Raw genomic sequence first — 18,257 nt, 5'->3', positions numbered from 1 at the left:
TTCCTTATTTCTCGCGTTTATGGTAAATCCCGCAGTTCCTTCGAATTTCCCTCTCGCTATATCGCAGCGTCCTGTTACCGAGCTAAGTGGATTCCTCGACGAGTTTTCCGGTTCTTGGAGCGAACACGGTACAAAACTCGGATATTTACACCAGTACACAGTATCATCTTCCTTTCCATATGCACGTGCAATATAATTTGAACTTTTACGACATTCTAGCCGTCTTCACTTCCCTTTTATCGGTTTTACTTTAGCCATAAAACCAAGTATGTGTGTATGTATGTATATATATATATATTTCCGAGATTTTGCCGTATTATCCATACGTCTTTTCTTTTCGTAATTAACACTTTACCGAGCGATAGCCGATTAATCGCCTTTTTGTCACCGACGATATTTCTCATTATTTGAGCAGTAATTTGTTATTTAATACTAACGTACCTTGCTTAGTTGCATCGGTTGCGTTGCTTTGTAAGCTCCCACAGTTTTATACCAATTTGAAAAACTTACCGTTCGCGATAAACGAAAAGAATAGTATTGGAGCGTCTAAATCGAAACAGAGCCGGTGTCAGGGAGAATCTGCGCCTGAGCTGCCGGTCGTATACCGTTGAACCGTTAGCGGTCGGTAAAGTGTTAAGAGATGCAAGCAATGTACAAATTTCTTTCATTCCAATGGAAACATTCTTTCATCTATCGATTGATTCAACGCACAAGGTATACGGGACTGGACAAATATTTGGTTGGCGCAAATTCCTAGAAATTTCCAGTTACAAAATTTTGAGATCATTCGCGCGTTTCTTCGTTCTTGCACGATATTACAAGATTCGAACGATATTCAAATCTTTATATTTTAACCGAATCGTGGTTTTGTTTACGCAAGTTTTCGAGATTATTAATTAATTCAGGCTGAAGCACGTAGAGAGCTGGACACGTGTAATGTTTCATTTGCGGAAACCACCCGCGTTGCGTCTCGAAAGCACGCCTCTGCGCCACAGGATTCGAGATATTAAGAATTATTAGATTTACCGCTCGAGAAGAGGGACCGGATTTCATTTTACGTCGAAATTGCACCGACGTCGTTTTTTGTTCAGACCTTCTCGCCCAAGACGAGCTCGACACCTTTTCCCTTCCACGTACACTGTCTCAAAATGATATTTCACACTGGCATTCCATTGCTTGCTGTTAATTATCGATTTATTTGCTTTGATTTTCCACCTTCTTTTTCTTCTCGCGATCGATCTCGAATTCGTAATTCTCTTTCACTGAGGAGATCTCATGAAAAGTGAAAAATACCACACGTTATCCAATTACGGGAAGACTGCAATTGCACGATGATTATTTAATCAAACGTCGACACGTTTGCTTTTATTACGCGAACGTTCTTCGCACGAAAATCGACGTAACGTTTGTTAATACGAATGTAATAGAAACACCACCATTAACAAGCTCCATGATATTTCAAATATCTAGGACAATTGCGAGCAACAGAGGATAACGTAGAAAGCTTAGAAACGATATAAATGTTTATTAGGAATCAACAAAAAGTTTCGTAATTAGGAGAGCCAGTTTCGTTGAAAATAGCTGGATCAATCAGCGGGATAGTACGCGATTTCCTTCTGTTTCTCATCGTGGCTCGCTTGTTATTCGAGGCACGAAACCAAGAGCACGCACTTCAAGCCGCGGGATCCCACCACGAAATGAAATTAATTAACCGATTGTAACTACGAAATCTAGTCCTCTCGGAGATCGTGGGTCGCTTCTACGTGACATTAGCGAGAACAATTAGAGAATAGACGGCAACAGCGATCAATCGCTAAAGCTCTTTCCATATTTGAAATCTTCGACTTCGGAAGACAGAAACATCTTTTAGATAAAATTACCTTTCACGAAGCTATTCAGTTGGCAACTAAGTGATTGCGGTTTTTGTCAATACCACCTAATGACAAAATCCGCAATCATTTAGTTGCCAAGCCAATAGCTAAAGACTCTTACGATTTACTGTTCGAACAAACGAACTTTACAAAAATTAACGTATCGACTAAACGAAAGCTTGACAAAACCATCGACAATCCGCGTTCCGTCTCTAACTCTTTCGCGTTTAAAATAGACACACGGAGAGTGTGATAGCGAGAGGAGAAAAATAGCGTGGAAGGGAAACGCAAGGGCTAGACACAATGGTGGAAAGAAGCGTGCGAGAATAGACTGGATGCATGGCGATAGGATCCCTGGAAGCTATATTACGTGGCAGGGAATGTACCCTTAAAGGTGCGGTATTCTAACGGTGAAACACTCGCCAAGAATTATCATTAACACGTCCTAAACAGTTTCGAAAGATCTCTCGTTTTCTATACTGGCATTCGTTCAGTTAATTTTATTTCACTCGTTTTCGATTAGTTTAATTTATAAGAATAAATATCGATTAATTTAATCTCTATATAGGTGTAAATCGTGATTCTCAATAATTAAGAAAGAAAGATTTTCGGTAATCGATCAGAAGCATTCGACGTTGGAAAGAATCAGCTTTCCGATATGATTAATCAGACATCCTGTTTAAGACGTCATTTTATAGACTTGTACGATTCTCGTTTTATTTTCTCCCGATAAACATCGTAAGAATAATTGCCTAGACAGGATTTAAAATTAGAAAATCGATAATCGATGATGGCCACGCAAGAATACTTATATATAGAAATAAGAGGACTTTTCAGAAGGACGGAGATCTGCGACGCGAAGACACAGAGTTGCCGACACCCGTGGCTGCAAGAAATTGTAGAGTCGGCAAGGAACGGTGGGCAGAAACTCATTTTCTCGAAAGACTCGTGACGGCAGCGACGAGCGGATCTTCGACGCGCCCGTTCTGCCAATCCGCTTGAAAATTCCGCAACGAACGCGTGAGGAAATTTCGAATTTATGCGCCCAAACTATTGAAATTGATTTGGAATTTAAATAATTGAAAGATGTTAATAGTCCCTCGATATTTGTACAACTCGCCGATTATTTCTCAGGTTTACTACACAGAAAGCGCGCAAATGCATTAGATTTAACACTAGAACTACCGATCGTTAACACGAAGCTATTTCTACCAAAACCAGTGAGAATGACTGGTCTTTAAAAAATACGTAATAATAGAATATTTTTATATTTATTGATTTATTATTTTCTTACAGAAGCAATTCCATGTTATGAAGTAGATTTTTGGTATTATTCATCTGGGATCCCTAAAAGAGGGTTGACCCGTTTATAAAATTGTAGAACCAGTCGTTTTGACTGCTGTGGTATTTCTAGCGTTAACATCTAGCGATCGATTTGGAATTTTCCTGATAACTGATATCATATTGAATGATACGCAATAAAAATTTGAAAAACGTGTGGCAAGTTGTGGAAAACGAGGAAACTAGTTAATTGGAGTTCGATGAACAGATTGCAGAACTCTTTTACACTTTGACAAGTACCAGTCATTTTCACTGGTATTGGTACAAGTAGCCTCGATACAAAATTATTTTCAGTTCGAATACATAAAAAACAAAATAAAATTCATCGTATTATTCTTTTAGTTATCGTTGCGAAAATCATTACATCATTGCGGAAAAAGATATAACATGAAGTAGGAATTTTAAAATGAAATTGTAAACTCAGTCAATTCGACTGGTGTGGTAGTTGTAGTGTTAATCTATGAAAAATCCAATACTCGCAATTCGCAACTTTTCAGCGTCAAGATCGAACAAACTTGTAATTTCACCGTAGCAAAGCGTTTCTGCGTAATTCTGTAACATCGTGACAAGAGTTAATTCTATCAACCAGTTCTGTAACAATCCTATAAATAAGGAGGAATAGCAGAATCGAGTCTAAGTAGGAAAAATAGAAAACTGATTAACAGTGTTGTACATGAATATTTATAAAAGTTTCAGGTTTGTACCGGTCGATTAAATGTTTATAACACCGTGTAGAAACCGGTGTGTATACGTCCCGAGGCAAATTCTTGGTACGACGAAAGTCGTAAAGGCGGATATATCCCTGATAAACTTGGTGAACGGCTGAACGTTTACGGTAATTGACTTCGAACGATGAAGCCACTATAAAGCTGAACCTCTCTCGTCCATCCGGTGATTTGAACGCGGCGAGAAACAGCAAGCGAAACGGGCACGATTCGATCGATCGTCGCTTCCATTTCGATCGCCATTTCCATCGTCTCCTTCCTACGAATTCCTTTAATCATCTTTACGACATATCGGAAATTGACCGGTTCCAACTTTTGATCTTTCGCCGCAACATGAAGTCACTTTGTAAATTTTACAATCGAATTCGTCGTAAGATCAAAAAACCGACTATAAAATCCATAAAACAGAATTTTTCAACTTTCGTTCGAAAGAAATTCCATTTAAAAGAACCTGCACAACGTTGACCCGTATTACACGTTTTAGAGGAAACCTTTAGAAATTAGACTATTCACGCGTCAGACGATCCATGCGACCCTTCAACTTAACCGCACGCACGGCACGAGAAAAACTACACCATCGATCGTCCACAGAAATTTAAGAGAGACGCGACAAAGTCCTAGGAATTCCATTCAAATCCCTGATGATCCATTCCGATTCAAACATCTAACCTCTCTCCGCTTCATGAAAGGAAAATTCCACCGCGAATCTTCCACGAGGATCGCAAGGAAAAAGAACGTGAAGGCTGGAATTTAAATGTACCATCGAAGTTGCAGCAAGGAAACAAATCTTTGGTCCCAACGGATTAGAAATGCGTGGAACCAAGAGAGAGAGAGAGAGAGAGAGAGAGAACAGGGTCACGCGGCCAGGTCTATCGAGTCTCAGGACAAAAGACTGATTTTTCTGTCTTCGAGGGAGTTTAGCGTGGAAACGTCAGGTTCAATTTCTATTTCTCGGCGGTGAGGCGCGAAAGTCGCGGCAGCCTTCTACCTTTTCCGGTTTTGTGTGCCCTTCTGCTCCGAGTTCGCATCGACGATCGACCGCGCCGCTACCTGCGACGCGAAAAAGACTTTCCTTTCTCCTTTCTTTTTTCCCCACCCTTTTCCTTTTCATTTTTATTCCTTTTTTTCCCCACGGAAAAAAACGGAAAGAAGACGGAGCGTGTAGTAAATACCGGCGTGGTCGTGCAGGAAGCTTTTAATCAGCGCGCATGGAAAATTCTCTTTACGCGTACCCGTACACCCCACAGGACGCCATTATACGTCCCTATACGCTTCTTTACACCTGCACACGCGGCTCCATTACACACCGGGCCAACGTTCCACGATTGACTCCTCGATTTCGAGCGACGCGCGCTCGTTTTTTCCCTTTTTGCCTTCCGCTCAGCTTTCAGCGAGATCTTGCGCTTTTGATCGATTCGAATGGGTTTGTGGATTTCATTCGTTCGAGTAAAAGCTCGATTGTTACTGAAAGCTTTGGAAAGGTAACGCAGTTAGGAGGGTTGCCACGGGCAAAAAACCATGACGAACTTCTTTTTAATCGATTAAAAATGTTTTCGAGATTCACGCGGTTGCTGTTTGCAATCGGAAGCTTTCAGAGAAGTTCTGAATATGTAAAGGGCGAATCTGCGAAGGATTAGTCGTCTAGTTTGCCATGGGACACGGAGTCGTTCAGAAGCCGTCGCGATCAACTCGATCGATGTAAATAAAAATACGTTTCGAACACTGTTTCTTCGAAAATTTACCTTGCGACTCGCGTTTCCATTACTTTTGTCGTTTCGTTGCGATACGCTGTTTTATGGATCGTTCGATACCGAGATAATAAAACTGAAAAGTTTATGGTGTGTGCAACTGAAAATAAAAGTAAGTGAAATCGACTGAAATCATCGGATTCGAGCACTTGAGAAATAGCAAAGAGAGAGACCCGAAGAATTAAAGTTTCCAGATGTTGGCGAAGGATTCTGCTGCGACAAAGAAACTTGGAAAAATAATCTGTTAAGAAAAAAGGAAAGTTAAAAAACGTTCAACGATTAGAATTCGATCGTTGTGCAACTAAATACACCAAAAATGCAACAACGCTAATTTTTGAATCTCGTAAACGCTGAACCCTCCTAATGCAAAAATATACAAACTCGAAAATTCAAAGATTTGCAAAACTAAAGTCTGCAGAAATTCAGAAGCTCCTCACGTAGTACAAACAGTAGCGAAGTATAGACTCGAAAAAAGGATTTATAGGAATAAATTGAAATAGGAAGCTGTCAAGAGGCATAAAAAGAGAGCGATGAATGATCAGCAGGAAGCCTAATCCATAACCGGAGATCAGTCGTCGGCTGTGGATTAAACGCGCGTTATACCTGCTTCGCGCGAACGAACACAGGTTGATCCGCCATTTAATTAGAGCCGAAGCTTTAAAGGAGCAACGGAATATCATATTTATGCCCAGTTTCATCTCGGCTACCTGACATGACTGGCATACCGAGGCTTGTCGTCTTAATTAAAGTTAATTAACCCAAGGGGATACGGATTTCTAGGTTCCGCGTTTGCTATACACACTGCTCAATTAGAATACTGATAGCATCATTGCACAGGATTAAGCATTTTACTTTCGTGGATACTTCGTTTCTTGTTCCAGTTTCTTTTTGTTATAAATTATTCGCAGTACGTGTCGCTGGCAAACTTTATCAGCGCGTTCTATGAAATAATAAATTGATTAAATGAACGAATTAATAAATACGTAGATAGAAATCAACGATATTAAAGGGCCGGTTAATTTCAATTAAGTCAACTTCCGATAGATTCCATACAACAAGCGGATAATTTATTAAGAGAGATCAGTTACCTTGTTAACATTTTCACCACTCTTTCTATCATTTTACGATATATCTCAAGTTTTCTTATGCTGCAAACAACTCTTTCCCAATGAAGATTAGTCAGTTTCGTAAAACATTTAAAAGGGGGAAAGAAAAAAAAAAAAGAAAAAATACAAAGGGATACAAAACAAATTCGAAAATAAAAGAACGAAATCGTACTCGGTAAAACTCGGGCTTCCGGCGGAAAGCAATTGGGACGCAATCCCGATGCAAATTGCACCATTCTTTCTCCCCACGAAATTTCCCCATCCGGGAACCGACAGAAATTCCACTCCATAGCCCAGATAGATAACTTTCAGCGACGAAACTTCGTTTCACCAGGGACAGAAGCGTGTTTCCTACTATGACGTCCTCCCTAACGACAATGAGTCCTTAGGCCAGCAGCTTTTAGCGAGAACGGAGAGACAGGGATGCATGGAGGATAAACGCGGTGCTCGCGTAGCTCTATCTCGGGTAAAATGTAAGTCGCATAATGACGCAGTCTCGATAGTCTAGTCGAGGAAGACACCCGGTCGCGTAGCCTGGAAGCGGTGATACCCGTCACAGCACTATGGTGCACACCGACACTCCACAACGAGGTAATATCGGTGTGCAAAGTAGCAGAAGCACGTCGTGGATCGCTTCCCTTCGAGAAAGCCTGTGCTCCAAAGAGAGAAAGAGAGAGAGAGAGAGAGAAAGAGAGTTACGGCAGGGAGAGGAGAGACGGTAGAAACTCGGTCAAAATTATAAAGTATTCTATACGCAAACAGAAGTGACGCGTTTTGGGGGATTTTCTGAGTTAACTCTGCATGTTCCTTTTTCTTTTTCTCTTTTCTCCTTCTTCTTTTTTTCTTTTTTTGTTACAGTGGAATTTCGCTGGTCTCGATAAAATTAGCGTGCAGCACCGATCGTGGATAGCAAGAAGTTAGTCGCGAGGTAGCAACTGAGTCGAAGACGTATGAAATTGTCACGTTATTTTTATTAAATTACTTTACGTGTACTTGGATCTATACACATATCCATTTATAGCAAGTATACTGGTGAAACAGGAAATCCTAATTGATCGTAGTTTCTCAGCTTTGATCTAGGAATTAGGAATTATTAATTGCTGTGTGCATGCGTGTATGTGATATTAATATCGCGACAACTCCGGTGTAATATATAAAGATGTCCTCCTCTTGTTTTCATCTTATTCGATTAAACTCTAAGCTATATTTGCGATGAGCCACGATTGAAGTTGCACGGCATAAACTTCAAGACCTTCGAACTCGAGAATCGAATGAAGAATGACCATTCGTGCAGGCTAACTGATTATCCAACGCGAACAAACTGGCTTTTCGGAAAACCTACAAAGAAGGAACGCGCTGAGAGGTCTGCGGCTGGCCTTGAGAGAAAGTAGCGGTTTCAGGGAGCCACGAGGCCGTGCTCACGACGTGGAAAACCCTTGAACGTCGAGCGACGACACTTTACTGCCTGTATCACCGATCACCGACCAAAATAACGGGCAAGGAAGTTCTACGTTCCCTCATCGTCCCCGGCAAAGGGAGAGAAAAAAAATTGTCCCCTTTTGTTAACGGCGAGTTTGCATACAAAATGAAAGAACGTCCGACACACAGAGGCGGTGTATCTCCACTTGGAAAAAACACGTTTCCCATTTTTCGATCGATGCATATGCATTTTCCTTCACCTTTGCACGACCTCTCTCTCTCCTCTCTTTCTCTCTCTCTCTGTGCTCGTCCCTCCATATCAGAATTTCTAATTCGAAGATGCAGAACTTTTTGCCAAGTTTCGTGTCTTTCAAACTTTTGATCCTCGAAAGAGAAGAGAAATTGATAATAGAACAGGACAAGTTGCTTTTTATTCTTTTTATATTAAAAATGTATCAGAGCGCGTTTATATCGACAACGATCGATGCGTTAATGAAATAATTCTGTTTCATTATCGACGTGACCTGCTGTCGTCAACCGTTTAAAATTCTTTCTATGAAACGTTCCACGCTTCAAAATTCTTGCATTAACAACGAGAGGAAGGGGACGTATATATGTTGCAATGGAACATAAATAATAGAGAATCGTGCAAATATGTCCAGTTCGTGTACGCATTGTTGTCGTGTATGCATGCACGATGTTTCAGCGCATATCGAGCGGAAAGTGATCGCACGACCACGAGCGCAAACAAGGTGAGCTGCTTTCCAGGCTATATCCGACGGAACCACGGCGAGGACTGCTTATTTAAAAATTACAAGTTACAACGGCGACCATTAAGCGTGGCCTGGTGCCTGGCTGTATAGACGAGCATAGGCCTGGCTTGCGTATCTCTTTATGAAAAGTCTCCTTTCTGCATTCCACGCTGCGTCGCGTCGCTACTTCTACATCTACGTCGGTCCTGTTGCTGTCGCTGACGACGTGTTTCAGCCAGTTTCCAGAACTTGTTCACTGTCACAACTTACTCGTGCGACCGAGGATCGTTACATTGTTGCCTTCGTCATCTTCCTTTCTCCTTCTATCGTATCGTTTCGTACAATTTATCAGAATTCCTAGGAAATTTACACGCTACTTTCTTACCCTTGCGCGAGAACTTGGTTTGGAAAAAGATGAAGATAGGTAATTAAAGAACCGAGAAGAAATGTCGTACGAGTAACAGAGTCTTCTATGGGCAACTATTTCTCACAAGCAACGAATCATTCGGTCCGTGTTTTGATGTTTTTCCCATTCGAGAAGACATTGGAAAAGAATTCGCCGCTAGAAAGTATTTGCATATGTTTATACAAAAGCGTGTAACGAACAGAGAATGACGAAGAATCCGTCTTATCGACGCGCGTGTCAATGAGACTCTTGCGTCTCTGTAGCAGGATTATTCCTTTTCGTGAAACGCAAAGCGTACGGTTTGCTTTGTATGTATTGTCATGCAAAGCGAAAGACAATATACATTGTGCCTTTCTTTTCAACAGCGACGTATCAAAGTATTCCCTTTTAGCTACACTTTGGCATAAAAATCGGAAAACGAACAGCGATGGATTCAATGCGACTATTCTTTGTAATCTTCGTATGTAATCATATAGAGAACATTGAAATTCATAATCCTCTGATCGTGAATACCAATTTTATACATTGTTTCTCGCATTTATCTCGTCTTTCGTTAAGAATCTACGATAAAGATATTCAGTTCCTACTTGAATATCGAATCCAGGACCGGCGTCACCTTTTGCGGGGCCCGAATACACATTCAAATCCTACATTTAAATTTTACAACGATGAATTATTTATTTACAAATGCTGTTACATATTATGTATTTTTATAGACAATTTTTTAAACAAATCCAAGTAATATTTTTTCGCATCCATAATTCGCTTTCAAGAGACAAGAAATTCAACGGAAGTACAAAATCTGTAATCATGTATGACCTTTGCAAAAAACTATTGATGTAATTTAATTTCTCTAAAAAGTACATTTCTCTGAAAGCGCCTGGATCTTTTTATCTAAAGTAGTTTCCAGGATATGAGGACTTTATGAAGTTACACCGAACTTTCATGACTTTTCTCGCTAAAAAGTTAATCAAAATCGGAGTTTTTTAATTGGATAATTTTCGTAGATCGCGGGGCCTCTCGAAACACGGGGCCGGGTTCCGGTGAACGCACTGAACCTGCCTTGCGCCGGCCCTGATCGAATCCAACGAAAATCCTACAAAATATAGCAAATGGAGATTAATCGCTTTTAACGAACAACGTTTGCAAATATGCACAGCGTTGTTTATCTGCGTTCATAAATTAAGAAACACGGGGAAGGTTATCTCGATTTAGAACTCTCGAAGCAAGTAACAACGTAATCGGAATGCAAATACGCTTTATTGAAACGTACTGCAATTAAGATAGAAGAAACTATCGTGGCTCGACGATATTCAATACGCGTAACGATCGATGATCAATCAAGAGATAGAAGAAAATATGAAGAGAAGAATCGTAGAAGGTGGCTGTCTTACCTGGTCCTTAAAAGGCACAACAATTAATGTAGCCGGTTCCTGCGCCTCTAATGAAGGAACATATCGTTTATCAGGCTCGATCCAGTATAACATGATCCATAAATCAATTGCTCGGACAGTGTAATAGCGTCTAGTATCAATTTCACTTTACGTACGCGAACAAGTTGAGTTGACAATCTGACTACCGTCGCGTTTTACATTGTAAGTAATCGAGGAAGTGTCCTAATCGATACCTGTTGAAATTCTTTCTCCTAGAACTTGTTCCACTTTTATCCAAGCATTCTACAAAATTTGTATGTAACGCGCGATTAAAAATAATTGGAACAGAAAATTTTCGAAAATTGTTCGCAATTGCGATGTATCTATAGTCTGATCTAAATATTCTTGGCTTTCCAAACAGGAAACAGTAAACGATAACAGATTTCGGAGGGCAGCGCCGATTAATCTTCGAGATCGGCGACGGTAAGATTCGATTTGAAAGAAAGTCAACAGAAAAAGTCAATAAAGATAACTCGAATCAAATTTTCTTCGAATGCAAACTGTAACGCTGGCAATAAGAAGTTTTAACGATGATTTATCGTAGAATTTGTTTTCGGTTTATTTCAGTGTACTGAAGATAGCAGAAAAGCACGGCAAAGCGAAAGATAAACCGTGCTCAAATTTTATTTGCCTACCGAATGCGAAATCTATCGTCGAAGATCAAATTTTCGATGATTAATGATTGTTCAAATCTGAACGATACGATGGATATTCAACGTGACCTAATACGATATTCAGAATAGAATAAGCAAAAGATACCGAGTGAAGAATCAACGCAACAGCTGTACTCGCACGAGGATCACAGGAGAAAAGCTCGATAAGTATATTTTTATTTTCTGATTTTAATGTCTCGTTGTGTTTAAACAGTTGTTAATGGGAACAACCTGTTAGGTCCAAAAGACGTGTGAGTCTTTCGAAAATATTCCAAAGCCAAAGATATAATTGATAGGACGAGCAGTTAGTATCTCCGATATTTTAATATCACGACGCGAACAATATTTTAAAAACATTTTTAAAGGAGTGAAAAAACAGATGTTCCGCTTTATAACTAAATAGAAAACAATTTTGATAACGTGGGAGTGCTTCGGCAATGTACTGAATTTTAAAACTGTTCCTCTGTAAAAAATAGAAAACACGAACCATCGCGTTCATCCCCTGCAGTCTCCACGGCCAAATAAAAGAAATCAAAATTTCACGAAATTTAGCCACGAAGCAGAGCGATCGACCATTTCTTCAAAATCTAGGTTACCCTCGTGATAAACAGGCAGAAACACAATAAAGTGCCGTCAAAAGAACCACGAATAATTAAGCAGAAAGAGCATTAGCTCGCTTCGAACCGAGAACAACGACGCAAAGGACAATCTACATACAAAGTACGGCTAAAGTCGCTATATCCTGTAGGTCTTTCAAGGAAGAAAATTCTCGTCAGGTTGAAGAAAAAAAAGAAGGATGATCGTAGAAAATTTTCAGCCGACTCATCGGTAGAATCCACTTTTCGTACAGCCTGAGAAAGCTCTCGTAATGCTCGCTTTCTCGATGATCTCGACCATCGAGCTCCATTCTATGCTTCTCGAGGACACCCTCGGGAAAGAAACAGCGTTTAGTATAGGTTCACAACACCTGTTTCAACCACGTTTACGACTAGTCCTGACCTATTTCGTCCTATTGTTCCTCCGTTTCTCCAGAACGAGTTGAGCAAAGAATAAAAAGTTCCTTCGATCGCTTCTTTCTCACATTCGACTGAATGAATAATGAACGAGTCGGAAGACCCGTGGGAGGTCGCTCAAGATACTTTGTATTTTCACGTTAGGGTAGTTGGAATAAATTTTGTCGTTGAATAGATGATTATAAATGGATTATCATAAGAAGTGTTCTTACGTGCAACCGTTCTTCAACAAGTATAACAGACGTATCTGGGTTATCGTACTACTTTTTATTTTATCGTAGCTTTGCCAATTTAGAACAAATTTACTGATTCTTTCACTAAAGTGTAATTTTTATTCTTTGTGATATTAATTCGGTGTTAATTGACTGATTAAATATCGTTGTGTTAGTGCAGCAATTAAGTATTTTCGTAGCTAGGGACGTGGCATTTTTATTTTCATCAAATTTCGGATCAATATTCGTCGCTGTTTTATTTTCACACCTAAAAAGAAAATATCGTATCACGGTGATATACGATGCTGTTATTTACATTTGTACGTCGAAATATGATAGACGCCTGATAAGGAAGCTGGATGTAAATAGATTTTTTATAAGAACACGATATCGCTGCTGAGAAAGGAGAATGAAGTTTGAGCAGAGGCGAAAGCGTTAGAATATTAGACAGGAATTACCGGGACAAAAAACATTTCAATATAAATATTCCTTGGGAACCTTTCCTGCTCCCTCTTCATTATTCACGTACGTCGTACATACAGTGTAAAGGATCCACCGGATAGAATCGACGCGGTTCGTAAGACCGACAAGAAATCCCATTCGACCGGCTTCTCCGGCTGCTCCGTCAGGACTTAGGATCACCGTAGACGCTAACAAATGTTCCGGCGTGTTGAACAGGCTATGAAGGAGCATTCTACAAGAGTACGAGCCGGCTTTGGTATTATCCAAAATCCTACTGTTGCTCGAGGCACTCGATGCGATTAATTCTCTCGTCGTTTCGTGAACAGATCTGATCCTTAATCCACCGATGACAAAATTCTTACCGAAGTCCATTTCGACCATCAAGATACTGACTGATTTCAATCGTCTAAAATTTCCAGCTGAAATAGGATAGGTCGTTCTTTGACAATTCGTTCAAGGAAATTTTAAGGTCTCTTGTATCATTCGATTGTGTTTTCTTTCATACTTTGAGGAAGTACAAATTTTCTTCTTTTCTTCTTTTCACTCGTCTGGCATTGTAATCAAACACACCGAACCGTCGTGTCATTAATCTTCATATTTCTTTTGTAATTATGAAAAAGCAGATTAACGCTATGTCTTTCTCGTTTATCTGGTTAAATTTTGAATCATCGTAATATTTTATCAATCGATAGCCTGCTGGCCATCATCTCTGTACATTGAAATTACAAATTACAAAGCTCTATCCGGTAACATTTATAATTAATATTATTATGGACAAAGGCATTTTGTAATTCGCCTGCATTCAAAGGGAGAATGACGCGAGTATATAACGAACGACAAGTTCCTTCAACTACGTAATTACGAAATTTAATTCGCGACGTATCCTTTTCATGATGCCATCCGTATATAGATTCAGCCAAGTGTAACTAACGTGAGAGTAAATGTACCAAAGTATTTACCGCCCGTTTGATCCAACAATCGGAAAAATACTCACCTTTTAAAGACGAAGAATCAACGTATACGACATTGCACCGAGTAGAGAAAAGCTAATCGACGGCTTCTAGCCTCGTAAAAGCTAAAATGGTACCCGTGTCGAGATAATAAGCCTGAAAATTCAGGTAGCAGAGATCTGAGACAGCTGTTCGTCGAATATTGCAGCAGGTAGACCACACGAGAGGAAAAAATGAAATTTGAACAGGAGATAAAGAGGAAGATCGTAAAAGTAAAAACTCAGAGCCAGGGTGTAATGGTCCCCGGATGCTTGCATCCTCGGCCCACTTACTAACTACTTGTTAAACGCGTTTTTACGATCGCGTTAACGCGATGAAATCGAGGGACAGATTAAATGGAAGTGTTCATTGATTTAAATTAGTTTTCGTGGTGCAGTTGAAGTTTGGGACATGTCACCGGCTTGTCGGCTTGAACGAAAAGCAAGATAAAGACGGACGATTAACACCTTTGATTAGAGATTATGCTCGTTACAGTTTAAGCAACGTCCATAGTTTAGTCGGTTTCTAGCTTCTGATGAAACTTCTCGTAGCTGGTCTCGAGTTTTGACGAAGTAACGCGATCAGGTTTGTGGCAAATGGCAAGTATCTAACGATAGCAATCGATACCAGCCCTTACGAAGGGTCTTCGACCGAATAACGTAAAAGAATATTAATTAAAATGTAAATATAATGGAATGACAAATTTTGACGCTTGAAAAGAATAACTAGTAAATCATCGGATGGACTGTACACGATATAGTACGAAATATAAATGGCGAAAAGAAGTATGTAGATATTTATCTATAGGGATATACGAGAATATTTAAGCTATGTACGATAGTGATCTGGTAATGATAACTAATTATGTTTGTAAGAAATATCCTATCTATAGCTAAATCTATTCTAAACTACAACTGGATCGTAGCTACTTTCATTCAATAAATTATCAAACGTTTAAATTGATCGATGTGAAATATCAAATACGTACAAGCAAATTAAATAAATTTATTTTAAATTGTAACTAATACACGATAATCAATTATTCCCGCCCAATAAATTATTATTATGAAACGTAAGTAACCGTGAAAAACAACGCCACAAAACCGTTAATTATTCTTTTAAACGCACCCTAATACCGCGTCCTATCGCACCCATTGTCTTCCACCGGATCGCCATTACTTCCGGTCGCGATTGTCCCAGAAAAATCAAACCAACGATCATCGGTCGTAAATACTCCCCATAGAAAGTAAATCGTGTCAAAACTCTTGTAACTTCCTGTCGCGCATGCGCATACGCGTTAATGTGCACATTCGACACGAACGACGCGATAAAACGCGAAACGCCTCGAATTATTTTTCTTCTGCCATTTCGTTCTTCGCGTATCGCTACTTCGTATACCGTTAATACTTGGCGCTCTTCCACGGTTCTTTATCTGCCCCGCGAAACCCATACGGCTCTCCTTTCATCTCACCGATAAGCTCGACTGTGTTTATATGCAAAAACAAGTCAGAAATAAAAGTGTTCGTGGATGGTGAAATGGCTGCGCGATTGAGCGGAATGCGCGTCTAATGCTCTCGTGCACACAGATTGAGTAATCTGTGACACGAGAAACGAGCTATATGTTTTGAAACTGTTTTCTTTTTTGTTAATCTTACCTTTATTCCGACTTTGACGAAGACATCGAATTTTAGATTCATACGTTATTAAATGGACAATCATTGTGGCTGAAGATTGTTTTAGAACGTTATCCCTATAATACTTTCTATACCGGTTTTTTCTATCTTTCTGATGTTCACTGTTCGAATCTCCGTAACGAAAGTAATTTAGGAACCGATCCTTTGCACTATACAAGAGTTGTGTATGTTTTCTATTTTCTAGTAAAAAAACTTAACCTAAAAGTTCAACAAGAACATATCCATTTTATGATTTTCGAGAGTAACATTTCTAAAGAATGTCAGCGGTATGATCACGCTAACGGAACGCAAGATCCTTTATTATCTATTCGGCGCAAGTAAATATACTTTCGAAGCTGAACGTATTTGTGGTTACACTAACTGATAAAGTAGACAGGTTCTTTGTGCTCGTACGATGTATGTATATGCCGAGTGATAAACCAAGGTATCTCCCTATATGGGTGTGAACCAACACGAATAATCTGTATAAAATATGAAATTTTCAACTACATTATTTCATAAACGACTTTGGGCTATTTTTGATCGATCTGTATTATAGATCCAAGTGTATCAAACTTTAATATTACAAAATTTAATATTACTTTCATACGACTAGAAAAAATTAATGCTATCAGAAAAGAAACGTATAGAACGCGATAAAAAGATTAGGATACGTGCCAATACCTTTCGTAATCACCGTAAATTGCTAACAATACCATTATTTTCATTAAATTTTTAGCCACAGTATTGTAAAAATTTATTTCCACTTTGTAAATGTTTCGGCAGTTGTTCAAATGCACTGCGATATAAAGTGCTTATTTCGTTCATTAAGTCTTCGATAGTTAATCACGCAAACATACGGGCGAGGCGAGCTAAGGCACATTTGTGTATCCAGTTTCGAGACGTGAGAACTTCTCGGAATTTTTCTTCCGTTCGTTTTTTCTCCACGTGCAGCCCCTTCGCGAGAAAACACAGGCCATAATTCATCGGCCATAAATATTTCGTTGAACGTGTCCTCTTTGCGAATCACTTCAACGAAATTCTGCAGGATAAATCATGAATGGCCGTGAATTATGAGCCCGGCCACTCTAATTCTGAGCTTTAATTTTCTCCGCGTTTATTTTTCATCCGTTCATCATATATTCTTCTTTCTCACTCTTCTGGGAAACTTTTCAACAAGTTAACACAAACTAAATCGAAATTCCATTTAGAATTCACTTTTTATCCTTTTCGTTATATACGACACTATTTAATTAAGCGATAAAAAAGTATGAAATGAAATATAAAAACTTGCTGAATGCACGATTCTGTTCGAAATAATCAGACGAATCTTAGCTTTAACCATTTCCTCCCATAATATTCAAGAGGTCTGACGTTACCATTATGAATGTTTAAATTTAAGCTGTCACGATTTCAAAGTTCCTAAAATTTCTTTAGTTTAAAACGCGTTACAACGTAATCTGCCCCAAAATGAAATTCTTGATAAAAATGTAAAATAAAAATTCACTATTAATTCCACCGATGACATTGGATTAATCTTACATTATTATTACGTCACAATTTACAAATTTTCCGGAATTCGCGCCATTTTTACAAATTATTGTTAGATTAGAACACGTTACGACGCAACACGCTCGAAGTTGAAATTCTTAGTTCTAATTGGTGGAAAATTTGAATCAAAACCTCACTGTTAATTTTCACCAATAACGTTCAAGGAATCCGACATTACCGTTACGAGTCTCAAATCACGTTGTAAATTTCAAATTTTCCACAATTCGCGCCATTTGTGCAAACGATTCTTAGCTCGAAACGAGTTACAATGTAACATGTTCGAAACGTAAATTCAATCGATTTCAGAGTAAAAAATGAGAATAGAAACTTACATGAAATCGCCTCCTTGGGAATGTCAGTGGCCGGAAAGCCTTGGGATTCGAAGTAAGGTTTAACAGCGTCACATTTCAATCCGGCGCGTACCGTCGTCGTCGTGACGCTAAGGATCAGGATAACACATAACATCGACAGCATACCACTCATAATTATTCCCGTGGCGGACACTCGCGATACACTCACGAACTGACGCGACAAATACGCGGGATACGACACTTACGCCTGTACATTCGCGGGAAAGTGACTTCGTAATCGTGACTCGGCTTGGCAAGCACGTTTGACAATTCGAAATGGGTAGCGCCACGATGGTTTCGATAATCGAGGAAACAAAATTTGAAAGGAACGCCGTAAATATCCGTGAAAGAGGGACGATAACAGATATAATACCTCCTCCTTACTGGTTCGACGCGCACTGACCAACTCGTGGAAAGAACGCGTGCCGACAACGATACACGCATGCGCGATACTCGAAGCCATCTGAGTGGAAGAACATACTTCAAATTTTGTGGCACGATAGTTACGCGCCAATCAGTTGCCATGCGCAGACCGGTAATTCCTTTGAATTTT

General features: G+C 39.5%; 1 protein-coding gene across 1 annotated transcript in view; it reads right to left on the bottom strand.

Moving 5' to 3' along the window:
- The window catches only part of LOC100647740 (glypican-4), a 147,977-nt gene extending 129,780 nt beyond the window's left edge, over positions 1-18,197 (bottom strand). Inside the window, exon 1 of the mRNA XM_003397838.4 lies at positions 17,687-18,197. Within this exon, the coding sequence (XP_003397886.1) occupies positions 17,687-17,837 (151 nt within the window). The 5' untranslated portion in view covers positions 17,838-18,197. The remainder of the gene's footprint in view (positions 1-17,686) is intronic.
- Positions 18,198-18,257: the final 60 nt, after the last annotated feature.

Source organism: Bombus terrestris, chromosome 9 (genome assembly GCF_910591885.1).
Source record: "Bombus terrestris chromosome 9, iyBomTerr1.2, whole genome shotgun sequence".
Lineage (NCBI taxonomy): Eukaryota > Metazoa > Arthropoda > Insecta > Hymenoptera > Apidae > Bombus > Bombus terrestris.
Note: the sequence above shows the minus strand (reverse complement) of the source record. Positions and strands in the feature narration are given on the sequence as shown.